Source organism: Bombus fervidus, chromosome 7, assembly GCF_041682495.2.
Source record: "Bombus fervidus isolate BK054 chromosome 7, iyBomFerv1, whole genome shotgun sequence".
Classification (NCBI taxonomy): Eukaryota; Metazoa; Arthropoda; class Insecta; order Hymenoptera; family Apidae; genus Bombus; species Bombus fervidus.
The window spans coordinates 4,553,420-4,568,307 of NC_091523.1; the positions used below are offsets into that span (position 1 = coordinate 4,553,420).

The following is a 14,888-nucleotide window of genomic DNA, read 5'->3' on the forward strand; positions in this document are numbered from 1 at the left end:
TGGTTTATTTACTGTGGATATCTGATACGTTATTTGTAGTCGTATCATAATAAACTTATTTAAAGGTATGAAATATAAAAAGCTTCCAATCGTTAAAAAAGATTTTCATTGATCCTGTAACCGCTTTGTTCCCGTCTCATAAGAGTGTGATCGAGTCGGTGAACGCTTAGACGCGTGTTCGACAAACTCAAGCCAAGATTTATAGACGTGGACTGGTTATCGATCGCGAACTCCTGCTTGTATCGCTAGTAATTGGAACATTTATGAGCCAATCAATCACTTTTCTCGTTGCAGTTCCCCCTATGCTGTGGATACCGCACCAATTGGTTGGTGCACCCTCAGACCATACGGTTACGCTGGAATGCCACACAGAGGCTCATCCGACTTCTTTGAATTACTGGACCAGGGAGGATGGCCTGATGATTCAGGGGAGCAAGAAGTACAAGACTACTTCGACTCCGGAGAAACCCTCGTACAAGACGCATATGACGCTTACGATATACGATTTGCAGGTAAGAACAGATTTCATTGTTCATCTTTTGTATCGGCATTTCGGTATCCGTGAATTGTAAAATAATTTCGAAAAATAGTTGACAAAAATTATTTGGTAAATAAATATGATAAATAGTCAAATTTTGATCAACTATACTATACCGTAAAGGAATCAAGCTTAAACTCTATGCTTTAGTACGCGAGGAACGTTCGTTAATAATTAAGTAAAGTAGTTCACGCAGCAGACAAGACTTATTAGCCATGCAAATGTTCTTACGGTAACATTTATTAATCATGATTTGTGAATAAATCATTATGACATTTCATGAATAAACTACACTTATTTACTCACATTATTTATGTGGGTTCAAGAGGTCTGTGGTAATATAATGTTAAAGGAGGAAGAGGAGAAGAAAATTGAAGAAACAAGAAAAAGAAGATATTTTACCCAAATTAGATTCGTCATTGAAGTTATCTATCAGACCCCTATTTTATAGTTAGATGCCAGGTATGGACCGAGTCAGAAAACATACTAGTATAAAAGCGATGGCCATTGAAAATTTTTGGAAAACTGCGACATTGTCGCACATTTAATAAATTGATTACCAACAGATATTCTAAAAAATATAGATAATGTATTTTTCAGTAAAATTTTACAAAAATTAATAACACGACACCAATTAATTTATTGGAAATACAATAGATATTACGAAAATTTGATGAAATAAAACCATACCATAATGACAGAAGTTTCTTTAGACACATGCGGATCATTAGCTTTGTTCGTATTCTTGGACCGACTACTATTCTGTATAATAAAATGAATGAGAGCCAGAGATGGAATACTGTTCCCCATTATTTCCATTACTTCTGTTATTATTATTTTTCTATTTTTCTAAAAAATATGGAATAATTCTTCCAATTAGTCTGGTTCTCTGATAAACAATTATACTTTTTAATTATTATAAATATACTTTTGATGAAATATCACAGCGTCAAAATTAATACAGTAACACATAAACACAGGCATTTCATAGAAAAATTCGCAATTCTATTTTCTCGGGCAATCGTTTCAATCTCCATTCACCGCGTTCCGTCAAAGAATCGAGGAAGCAAAAACGAATGCTCACCGATTGTTAAACTTCAGCCGATGTCTTTTAATTATTTTAATATCGTTTTCTCGTCGATGGATCAGAAGCGAATCGTTACTCTTCGATGAAACAAAAATCCCAATGTATCGACGCGAAAAATTACCGATTGGATTGCAACATCTGGCAAAGACAATTCGTTTGTCGTGTTCGTTGAAACATGTCTCGAAGCGACGCGTCGAAAATCGTTTTCCAAGGTTGAAATAAAATCATCTCTTGAACGATGAATTCATCGAAACAAAATTTATCCGTTTATTTTTCGAGTAAGAATAGAGATAAATTAAAGGGACTAAAAATACAAAGTAACGATTTTAAATAGAAATCGTGTATCGATTATTCCAAAATTGTGCATAAAAGTATAGGCTGAAATCGATCATCATTAATATTTTAGAGATATAACTCGACGATGAACTAATTTTCTCTGCTAATTTTGCATCTTTTTATTTTAGTGCGAGTAGGTAGGTACGTATATCTCATGGCAGGTTGGTTCTTTCTTTTTGGGTGTTTGTTCATTTGTTTGCGATGCAAATATTCTTCTATTCTCCGGCGTTCCCTGAATTAAGAATTCCTATTTTTCCGTTTTTTCTTAAATAACATGGAACAAAGATCATGTGGTCTTTTTCCCTTGTTAAATAATTTCTTGCCGTATTTTTTCTCGCGCCGTTTGGTTATTCATGTATAATAAACAGCCGAGAAATCGATATTTTTCTTGCGAAAACATCTTAATGTTCGTAGCCTATTAAATGTAATTATTGTTGTTATTAGCCATCGTTATTAATTTTTTATATTTTTTTTAGAATCGTGTTTCGAGGGGTATTTACACGAGTCCTTTGTTTAACAAAGATATGCAATTCTTTTGTGAAAATATAGTTGCACCACAAAAGTGTTCAAGTAAGAAAAAAATACATAAAAAGTTTTCCTTCGTCACATCCTCAGCCAAGCAAAAAATACTTCCCTTGTTACATATACAGGGTATTAAAAAATAAATGTCTAAAACTTCATGGACGTATAGTACTGACTGGAAGGAGTAAAAGACATTTAATCAACACAAAACTTAAAATTAATTTTTTCGAAACAATTTTTTTATAGTAATGACGAAACTTCCAGTACCGCGATGCCTCTTCGGCAAAAACGAGCAGAAATTTTCAAGATTGTCTTTTCGTAAAATACTCTGAAGATTAGCTTCGATTCCAGGGGAAAATGCTCACCTACGGAACTCTGACTTTAGTCGGCACGAGGAGCCGCGAAGCCAACAGGTGATATTTGAAAAGTTTCGTGATATCTCACGAAATTTATTCCTAGATTATTTTCGTACATGAAGAGGATATCCTTAAGACAATCGTGTAAAAGAGAAATTTCTTCATGTCATCAGAATGACAGAATATATGTTCTTCTTCCTTCTTCCTCCTATTATTTTTTATCTTCTTTGTTGCATTTTAAGAGCATCGTCAAACATTTTTATCTATTTCTATTACTTTTATGCTACTCCTATACTTACACAAAAATCTGACTCATCGAACGCCACAAAACTTCATTGTGCATAAGGTAAGCACAACATAAGGAAAATGAAAATACGAGCAAATGGAATCGGTTCGATTGATATATTCGTCTAACCTACATTTCTTACCTCTATCGTTCATTTTCACATAACACTTTTTCGGACTTTGTTAAATAACTGACTATTGTGTAAACACAACTTTGGTTAAAAGTCAACTCTGATCGACGCTTGGTTCTGACGTTATTACTATTCTGTTTTTCAGGAGGAGGATTACGGTAGCTACAAGTGCGTCGCGAAAAATCCACGTGGAGAGACCGACGGCACAATTCGTTTGTACAGTAAGTGTCGTTTGTTTACTCGCATTTTAAAATATCCCGTGGGAACGTTTGTCGAGCTAATGACGGATCGTTGCGGTGAGCATACCAGTGGTTCGCAAACAAGATACAATTTTGTCGGCTCTCTGTGTAAAGAATTTTTAGGTTGTCTCTGCTATTTCGTATACCAAATAATCCTAATTAAATATTATTTATTTTTCCTACTTCCTCGTCTAGCACATTTTAAATTTCCTTCTTTTTGTAATTAAAGCGTTTTATTCGTTGACATATAGCCAAATTTTGTTTTCTTCATTGGAACAATTACACCATATATTTGTTAATATCATTTCTTTTATCAAATTTCAAACGAGTATCTAATATTTTTGATTCAAATACATGATTGATATTTAACTTCTTATAAAAGTTTTCCATAAATTGCTGAATGTTTAAATTTTCTCTGTAAAATTTCGTGCTGTATCATATCGGAGATTGTAAAGTGCAAAGGGATAACAAAAATTGAGAAGCACTGGTGTACAGTCGTTCTGCAAGGTGTTTACGAAGTAGACGAAGACGAGCCGAGAGGAGACATACTATTTACGGAGACACGCTGAGCGATTGGTTGCAGAACGTCCCTCGATCAAAACGTTCGGTTCTAAATCGGATTTCACTAATTCGGGTTTCCTCGACAAATATATACACGCAATTAATTAACCACCCTGGAAACCTCGAGGATCGCTTTTGCGGCGACCTATTAATCCGTGATTAAATCGCTCGCGAAATCGCGCGGAAGCACCACTATCCTTGACTACGGCACAGTTACACCATTAGATTTGGGATACCGAATGATTACAACTGATTTTCGTGATCTAGAAACATTATTGAGAACCGCTTTTAATAGAAAAACCAATTTTCCCAAAAAGCACTATTTTTTAAAAATGAGAGTTCATATTTTCTTATTAGCGATAGAATACCTAAAATGTAAATTATCGTGGAACATTTGAATAAGTAGGTATATTAAATACCAAATTGAGCAAAGCAATTTGGAAAACAACGAGGAATTAGAGACAAAATACTGATACTACAAAACCTAGCAAAACTTATCACGAAATCCTTACTTTTCTATTTATTTACCTTTGCTAGCACTGGAATTAGGTAACCATCACCGGAAATTGTGGAAATAGCGTATCTTCAATTTTACCGCGCAGCTTCTTCTGAAATGACGCGTATATCTCGCCTAATGTATGCATATGACATATAGAGCTGATGGAGAAATGGGCAGTCGCTGTGCAAACGTGAACGCCACGTACGAACACGTGCGCTCGGAAGGATGATTTCGGTGTGTTCAACCGGTATCTCCAACGAGAGAGGGTGAGAAAGAGCGAAGAGGCCGCTCTCCATTAGTATGCATCGGTTTTTCGCATTAGCGACATTCAAATGAAGCGAACGTTTAGCATAAAAGGCTACCGGCAAGAAAAAGGCTGCCAGTGATCCCTGCAGGTGATTACCTCTGTCCAACCGGACGAAAGCGGTCCGGATTCGTTGAAATCCGTGGCTGCGTAACTAGTTTCCCTCGTGGACCCACGAGCTTGTCCGTCAAACATTTCCAACATGTTCACAACGATTTGAAAGGAAGGTGTAAAATTTCGACAAAGTTGAAGGGAATTTCATCTTTCGTCAGCTACTCGTTTTATAGTTATTGCTAAACCTCGTCGATTTTTCTATAAATTTTAGATTCACATATTTTCAATTTACAGATTATTTCAAGTATTGCTCATTTCCTAACATTCTAAGCATTTTCAAACAATCGAGATATCAGTTTCTCTAGTTTTCTGTTACAAAACAGACGAGTTCGTCTTTTCCGCTTGGCTGCAGGTCTAATTATGACCGCGACCTAATTATTGCAACAGCCACAAGCCTACAATATACAAAGGTCAATAGGAAACTGATCAATATATCGGTAACAACAATAATCCATCCGGTGAACTAGCTAATGTTATTTGAATATGAACAAACATTAAGTGCCATTTGATCAAGGAAGGCGTATATGCGTTCAGTCTTTGACCATAGATCTCGATGTTAGCATCACCAACTATATGTATTCCAAGTGGTCGACTTGACACAATATAGGTATAGTTGTAATTTTGAATTATTGTATTATGTGATAGAAGGGACGCTGAAATTAGCTCGCCGCTGAAAACCACGTCGAACAATCGAATGCGTTATAGGACCATGTTTGAGAATCGTCACTGATTATTAGCAGCTATTGGACGCACAAGCTTAGTTGATTAAATATCGTAGAAGGACCATTAGGGACACTCGTACGTATAATCTAATAACGTAGGGATTTCAGAACAATGATATCGATATTCTGTAACACGCGCTATTAATCACTTTAACGTCTAAATAGGATTTTTAGAACAATATCATATTCAAAATAAGTAGCAGGAGAAGATGCCGTGCTTCGAATCTTACATTTCAAGCCTTACATCAAATTTAGATATATCGTTGCCTTCTACCCTGTCTAGAGAGTCGATATTTTTAAATATATGGCATAGTTGACTCATAAAATGTATCGCTAGTTTCATTATAATAGAAATATATAAACAGAAAGTAGAGGACAACTAAAAATAGTAAAAAGAAGAATTAAATGAACCACATTCCGATCACTGAGAGAATTAAGTTAGACCATCTGACAGCACAACGCCTAACCGGTGTTAAACCAACATCGATATATTCACAAGTATCGTCCATTTAACGGTACAGTACTAATCAACAACGTTCAGCTGTCCACGCATCGGCAGCGCGTGAGTCCATATTGCCAATATTCCCCACATTAATAAAAATATCGAAATTTACAATTAAAGAATTGACTATAATAGCATTGTTACTTGATAAGCAAGAAGATGGCAGAAAACGGAAGTTAGTAGAAAAGTTTGAAATTAAGAAAAAACGAAGGTAAATTTCATATACTATATAAAAAAATTAATTGGAGATGAACAAAGGTTCCATCAGTACTTTCGAATGTCAACTACCCGATATCAGATATTTTTTAAAAGTGTAGAAAATTTTATACACGAACGAAATACAAAATTTAGAGAAGCAATAACGCCCATTGAAAAACTGACAGTGTAGTCAAGGTAAATGCAAAACTATAAAATTTTATTTATAGTATACAAATTTTATAGATTTTAAAATAGAAATATTACGTTCCTCTATCTTTTTCTATTAAAAAGTGTGATACTGTTAAAACAATTTGTTTCTTTGTTATTGCTCTAATTCGGGATGATAGCTTTTTTTTACAGTTGCTGCTATACTTAAAAAAATGTATCTATTTCATCTAAACCATTATTTCTTCTCTTCTTCCTTCTAGGAGATATTGTATTAAAATTGCTGATGTCGAATCTGAATTATTTTTTTTATGTTTTGTTTTATCAATTTTGTTTGATCCATCCTATTCGTCACCAACGCGGTACCAGCAATGAACTCTCAGTTGTCAACGTGCCAGCAGCATACAAATGGCATACGATCGTCGCATAACCAGCAAAATATCCATGTTACTATCGATAAGGAGAAGTGTCGATACTGTGCTGTTGTCGTTAAGTGAACGCACTTCTATTAAAATACCTGTAATAAATAATGTGAATATGTCGATATTGAGTTTCATGCCGTTCAGCCGTTATAACATTAGATGGGCAATGTACTTTAAAGTGAAAGTTCAAGTAAAGTTTTAATGTCGAATATTAAACATCGGATGCGCAGCTAAGTTGCACAGGTTTCTGAGAGCGTAATTTGACAGCTATATAAAGCAGAGGTAATCAAAATAAAATCTTGAAAAAAAAAGAGAATAAGAGATACGTTTGTAGCGAAACCTTAATTTCGTCCGAGTGGAGTGTGAATGCATACGCAAAAATAACTTTGCTAGATAAAAAGAAACGGAAGAAAGCAGCGAAAGGGGGAGCAAATAAAACAGGCGTAAATATAGCGTCGGTATATACCAGAGAGAAATTCTCAGCGTGTTCCTGGAAATTGCTTTCTAATTGGCGAGATTTTTAAAAGTCACACAATAGCTCAGAGAGTTTTTGCCCCCTGGATACGAATATTACTTACTAATTGGCCGCTTTCACGAAACAAAGGGGTATAAAGGTATTATTCCTTGGGGTTGGCAAACACCGCACCAACCTGTTCGTAATTATTCAGACTTAGTTGTCTAAATTCTTCCCTTGATTATTCTGTCGTGTTTTCATTTGGTTCCGTCTCACGCTTATAATTCGGAGTATCTTTTCATGCAATAAAGTTCAATTTCGCCTTTTATTGTTTTCTCTTTGCATTATCCTCTCTTTCAGTGGCGATTATATGCGAAGTATAATGCTTAGGAAACGACAACGCATAAAGAATATTAATATCCATATTACCAATTCTTCAATAGACACTATCCGCAATGCCATTCTTACGAAGAAATTGTAATTGACGTCGGATTACTATAACAAATTTCCATTCGTTAAAAATTCCAAGTTAGTGTATATAAAATATATATTTATAAAATTTATTAAATTCTTCATTGAAAATCACGAATAGAGAAAAAGGAAAAGAACGATAACAGAAACAATATCTTTTCGTACTTTACGACTCCGACAAGACCTTTCGTCTATCCTCCGCGGTCTTGTCCTTCACGAGGAGATCGATCTTCCTCCTTGAAACATCGGCCACAAAGAGATACCGAGACTCGAAAGGAATTCGAATTCATTCCGTTTGTGGTAGAAGTAAAATAACCTTGCCGGAACCCATGGGAGTCCCAAAAGGGGTGCTCGTTTCCCCGCGAACGTTGAACGAGGACAGGTCGAGGTTTCAAACGAGTAGAATGAAGACAGACGTAGGAACAACACCAACACGTACGATGGTAAATACATCTCAGGAAAAAGATTGTAAAATGGAAGGAAATGAAGGAAGGAAAAGCGATAGAAAGTAGGGGAAATCAACGAAGAGAAAGAAAGAAGAAAATGCGAAAAGGGAGGAAAGAACGAAGGGAGAAAAGGTCGGCTCGATGGACAAAGGGGACCGAAATTAAGTGGTAGAAGTCAGAGATATGTCAGACGAGTTTTATTAAGCGGCATAAAAAAGAGATTTGTAATCTAACTGAGAGGGAGAGTTTGCTACTACCGTAGCCAAGGGTGAAATTCTGGTTGCAGGATTTGCCTTTGGTGGGGATACTGTATAGGGTGAACACCAGAAGAGACGTAGTGGAGGAGAAGACGAACGAAGAGCAGGAGGTCGTAGAGATATGAATTTATTATTAAGGACCGCCTAAGGGACAAAGTACCCCTGTTTCTTGATAAGCAACCATCCTATCCGTGCCACCCCATCCCCTCCCCCGTTCCTTTCTCTTGAGTTCGCATCCCTTCCTACGAGCTGCGATCTCTCACTTTTTCTGACGCGCAACTTCTCCTTTTCCATCGTTCGCAGGAAAAGCCGGAGCTCGGCTAATTTATTCCATAGTCGAGTCAAACTACTATTTGTGAGGGTGTAGGAAGCATAGTGGAGGAAGGACGAAGGAAGGGAGGGCCGCTGCAGGCTGCTGCAACGAACAAAACTTGCGGCCGTATTGCGGATAGCAACAATATCGTATTCATTCGGCTGTCGGCTTCTTCTTCCTCTTTCTTCTTTCGTGTTTTCTCTTTCTCTTTTCCTTCGACTTCGTTCTCACCGCCGTACCACACCGTCTGCTTTCCCTTCAAACTCCAAGCTTCGTATACATAATGCAACGCTTCTTCCTCTTTGGCCTCCGACTGAGACGGGGATTTAATTGTCGGTCGTTAGACAGCCTTCCTATAGGCATTTATAGCGTTGATTCCATTCCCTGCCTTATCACCAGCCATCTCACCTCCTTATTAATTGCGTAAAGCTACGCTTCGGCCTTGAAACGTCTCTGAGATTAGTCGAGGCGTTAACTCTGAATTTTTTAATTCCTCCAACTCGCGAAACTTCCGACGCGTATATTTGTTCGAAGAAGAAGACAGAGGTTCTACTTGGTAGTTAGTTTTCGAATAGTTTCCTGACTTTAAATATGAATATTTTCATTTCTGTTAAGAACAACTTTTTAATCAATTATGCATGGCTGAGTGTCGTATTTGAGAAATCAGAGAAATTAACTTTGAGTTTTGAATCTTGCAATTCTTTCAGATTTGCGAGGAAGAAATATTTATGAATTTTTATTTGGGATAAAAAATGTTCTGTAACTTTGATTAGCAATGGCTCAAATTTGTTTTTTATATTTCACGCAGCTGCTTGCTTTAACATATATTACGTATATTTGCAGTTTTAATCTCACATGTGACATTAAATCTTCCTCTTCGACCAACGTTCCGACTATTAACATTTTTTGCACCGCACCTATTTACCCAACGTCAAATTAGCCGTTTCTTTAGTAAATTATAAAAGCAAATTACTACACTGATAAAATATTCACGAAAAATTTTTGTCCGTGCATTATCATGACGCACGACAACGAAAAATATTTTGTCGCGAAAAATGATAAAAAATCGTTATCGATGTTTGTTTTGAAAATGCAAAGCACTTGCTAAATAGTTTATATTGGTATTTGAAAATAATACAATACCTTAATATAGCAGTATTACTACTGGTACAGTACAAAACAGGTACAGGAATACGTTCTAGTTATGAGCTATTATTTCGAGTAAGGTGAATATCAATCGAAAATCGAATCGAAATCAATATTCATCGTCAAGAAGTATTTCGTTTGACGTATTTCTGCAACGAACACCATTATAGATGTATCTGATAGACATAGTAACTATTAATTACCCGTATTAATTATGCTAATCCTGACACGCTATCGTAGAACGTGTATTGCATCACCGTACGCCGTATACATCGTGTATTAATTGGTATTATGTTAGGATGAAAAATTAATGTTCTAAACTACCGTCAAATTCATTAATTTTTCCTTATTTTATCAGGCTCTAGATGCGTGTGAATAAAAAAAGTTACTTATTTATGTTTGCTTATATTCTTCAAAATACTTATATTACGGTACAAGATATTATATTATACATGCTATATAAAACATATTAGAATATCCTAAACTCATGGAAGAAATTTAATGTCACGTAGTGAAATCATAATTCTCTAATAATTATTCCAATGAATGTAAATGAACATTATTTTGTAATATAATCTGCAAGGTACAACAGTTTGGTTCCGCAAGAGACTCCATTTTGTAATATAATCTGCCGATACCTAACAGCAGGATCAGGTTCAATATTTATTCACAAATTTGAATACTGCTATGAGTTCGAACAATCATCGTCGTTTCTCCGCTCGTATAACGTGATTTATACAGGCCGTTCACCTCAACCATCGCCATAATGTTTCACATTTCAAACAAAAATTCTACGGAAATACCTTGTTCATTAATCCTCGAGCTATTAAAATGATTGAAATAGTCAAACAATTCCTACTACCAGTTTCAGCATAAAATAATCGTGAAGATCATTGTTCTTCCAACGATTTCTTAATTTGCCTAAGGGGTTGGAGAGCTAATTTCATTTCAGCTAGTAATCTGTCCATCATAATTTTCACGTTAAACTACTTTCTGTGTAAACGGAATGCTACTCAGCGCCTGTGGAATTGGTCGCTTGAGTTGTCATTCCGAGACAAACTTTGAGAAAACTTCCCGCTTCCAATCATTTAGTTGATTAACATCCAATCCTGTGACAAGAGAACGGGTAACATTAATTTTATGCGGTAATTCTGGTAAAGTATTTCCACAAATATCTGCTCAAATTATTTCTGCGTCAAAGATTTATATATATTATAAATTTGTAAAAAGAAATTACAGAAATTATAATTCAGATAGAGAATACGTTTCGATCACGAGATTTTATTAAAAACAAAAAAAAAGAAAGAACAGGACCGCTATCTACTTAATGCATCTATCCCACCTACTAAAGGCAAAGAGAAGAAAAGGAAAAGAAGAATACAGGAAAAAGGAGAGAAAACGGAAAATGAGAAAATCTGCAGGAAAAAGAAAATTCGTTTAAGAGAGGAAAATCGTTCAACGTACAGTTAATACGTCGCGATCAATTATTCGGTAAGCCTCGCGCGGTCGGTCTCGATTAATTGAAGAAAAACACGAAACGGTTACTGGGCGTTTAAAAATTTAGCGGAAATTTCTCTGAGATTTTCATTTCGGTCCGAGGGTCCCGCTAATGAATTCTTTATCGTGATACGCGGGCAAACAGCTTTCCCGAAGGCTCTTTTACGCAGCGATATCGAACGCTCCGTGCCATTCGCGGCTTTAATTACGAATTGATCACGGTCTTTCGTTAACTTGCCAGACAACGATAACCTCACTGACGAAGACGACAATATCGACACGTCATTTATGCTACCTCTGCGGACGTGTAAGAATTTGTTCTGGCTTCTCGCGTGCTCAAAATTTGTGCGACTAATTTCCAAACTTTTAACTTGATCTGTAAATTTCGATTCGATAAATTATTTAGGAAAATCATATTCGCATTTGGGCGCTGTTTCTCGTTTGTTATTTATACGAAAAATATGAATTTCGTGGTTGGAATTTACATAATGCTGAAAAAAAAGTAATCTAAATCTTATCTCCTAAAAATTGTAAATAGGCATCAATCGTCGGCCACTAAAGGCGCATACATTTAACCCATATTGTAAACAATGCGTATCGGATTTGTAATTTGAGAACCATGCAAGCTTCTTCTTTCTCTCTCGATATTTTACTCTTCGACAATTTGCAATGAGAAGACTTTATCTTCAGAGAGGGAAAAAATTTTGTGTACGTCCATTAGTATCTATTGAACTATCGACAAAAAAAAAAGATATTCTAAAGAGCTCAATGTGAAAAGAAGCATTCGCGATGATTGAAGAAACAGGACAGTCAGGGAATCAAAGTTGTGCTTTCAATAGTCTTACAAATGAAGATGATTGTGACATATACTTATCACCCGATAAAAGTACTACACCATGCTGCAGCAATGTTGAGGCTGAGTTACAAGACATAGAAAACGATGTGTTTTCTATAAAATCAACGATTTTGACGAACAAATTAAAATGATGAAAAATATGGAAATATATTGTTCCCAACAAAAATTAAATGCAAATTACATCGCGTAATGGCGATTTAACTACCAAAAGGGAAAATATTAAATCGATAGAAGAATGCTTTCATCTTTTTATCAATGATGAAATTATTGATATAATTGTCAAATACACAAATTAGAAAGCAGTAGTTTATAGTACGACATTAAATAAGAAATGGAAACCTATAGACCGCATTGAAATCAATACATTTTTTGGAGTTTTATTGACTATAGTTAGATTCAAAAAATTTGGAGAAAATTCGTATCATTTATGGAGTCATTTTTATGTCAAAGTTACACGGCTGCAATGTCACGAGATCGATTCAGAGAAATTTTTATGCATTTTAATGATATGAATATTCGAAAAGAAAGGAAATCTACGGACAATTTAGCACCGCTTAGAGCTATAACAAATGTCATTTTGTTTTGGCTAAAATGTTTTGTGGCAAATTGTCGTGACTTATGTGACGCAACAAATGTCGGCACGATTGATAAATAATTAGTAAATTTCTACGAAAGATGTCCATTCAAAGTATACATACCTGGTTGAGTTATGGATATTGTGTAATGCGAAAACATTTATGCAACTTAGATGTTTAGGAAAAAGTGATGAAAAGGAAACGAAAGTTCTGCAAAACAGGATCAAGGACAACGCATTGTAAGACAGTTGTCCAATTTCTGGAAACAATCAGCAGCCGACCAATTGCAAACAACGATTTCTTCACAGATATTACTCTAACAAAAGAATTGTTACGAAAACAAATTTTTCTTGTTGGTACGGTGCGTGAAAATGGAAAAGATTTACAAAAATAATGTATTCAACGCAGCAGTGTTCATCTAAATTTGTATTTGCACAAAATCTTACACTTGTATCACATATTCCTAAATCCAAAAAATCTATCATTCTTCTTACCACATTACATAATGATCTCAACTTTTCTGAACTAGAAAGTTAGTATAAACCAGAAATTATTTCATTTTATAACGCAACAAAAAGTGATAGATTAGACGCATTAGACAAGATAATTAACGAATAATCGTATCGAAGATGTACACGTTGACCATTGTCATTATTTATTAATTTTACCGACCTGGCGACATACAATGCATTCGTTTTATGGTTGATCATATATCCTTCATGGAAGAGTCCTATACCAATAAAAAAAACTAAGAAGAATATTTTTGGAAATATTAAGAAGTGAATTGTATGGCGATAATATAGAATGCCATGCTACAGCATTGGAAAATCGACAGTTAGTATTTCATAAACACGTTATAAATGCAATCGAAGCAACTGTAAGAGGAATCACTCTCACATGAAAATATTGCTCCATGTTGTTCCAGGAAGCGATGTAGGTGTTACATCTGTGTAAAAAACGGAAATAAATATAGTATAACATATAGCACATGTTCACGATATATATGTAAGTTACATGCAATAAACATATCAAAAATACTATGCGTAAATTACCAACCTGTTACCAAGAACTAAAAAGAACTAAGTCGAGATTTAATCGACAAAGCGCTCGATATACGCGATGATTTTGCATACACGAGAGCGTCGCAAAACTTCTTCAATCGAGTAATAGCGCGATTACCCTTCGAGCAATATCAGCGAAGGTCCCGTAGAAAGTTCTCTCTTATTGTCATTGGAGAGAAGACGCCGTAATTTAATGTCACTATTGCCTTCTTCCGGAAGACAGATACGAAGTTCTCCCATTCTCTGGTGGTCGACGAGTACGGCAATCTGAGACCGACAGCCACGACACAAAGGGGTTTGAACGCCACCAAGAAGATCACCGAAAGAAAAGTGACGGGGATAGAGGATACATAAACGGCTTTTTAATTTAGCTAAAATATTGTCGAGCGTTCTCCTATCGAATGCGTAACCTCTTGGGAACTGCGATTCGACATCGCGACGTAATTAAAGATCGGAGAAGGGAGAAGCTCGTAATAACGAGAGCTTCTTATGAACTCGACACTGTCATCATCGTTGTACCCTTTCACCGACGAACTCGTCTATACTTTTTAATTCGTTCCTCTTTCGTTAAAATCACTGCATGAGTATTTTTCATCCCCCTTGTCCACGCTTCTACTCTTTTGCTATGTAGAGCTTCGGCTTCCTCGCAAATGAATCAATTAAGAATAATAAGAGAGATTACGCGGCAAATTAATTACTCGTTTCCGTGCCCTTCCTATTCGGTCATCGAAGAGTTTCAAGGTTTTCGAGGGGAATCGTTTATAGAGACCAGTTTCCCATTAATTGGGAAAGATATTGCTTCGTTTAAGACTCGCGGCTTTGCATTTAGCC

The 14,888-nt window shown here is 35.8% G+C and overlaps 2 protein-coding genes across 4 annotated transcripts in view; both read left to right on the forward strand.

Moving 5' to 3' along the window:
- The window catches only part of LOC139988969 (damage-control phosphatase ARMT1), a 300,302-nt gene that overhangs the window by 218,080 nt on the left and 67,334 nt on the right, over positions 1-14,888 (forward strand). The gene's annotated exons all lie outside the window — the stretch shown is intronic.
- The window catches only part of LOC139988968 (lachesin), a 260,206-nt gene that overhangs the window by 206,406 nt on the left and 38,912 nt on the right, over positions 1-14,888 (forward strand). For all 3 annotated transcript variants that reach the window (XM_072006802.1, XM_072006803.1, XM_072006801.1), the window contains exons 6-7: positions 295-512; positions 3,401-3,476. In XM_072006802.1, coding sequence (XP_071862903.1) covers positions 295-512; positions 3,401-3,476 — 294 coding nt within the window. The remainder of the gene's footprint in view (positions 1-294; positions 513-3,400; positions 3,477-14,888) is intronic.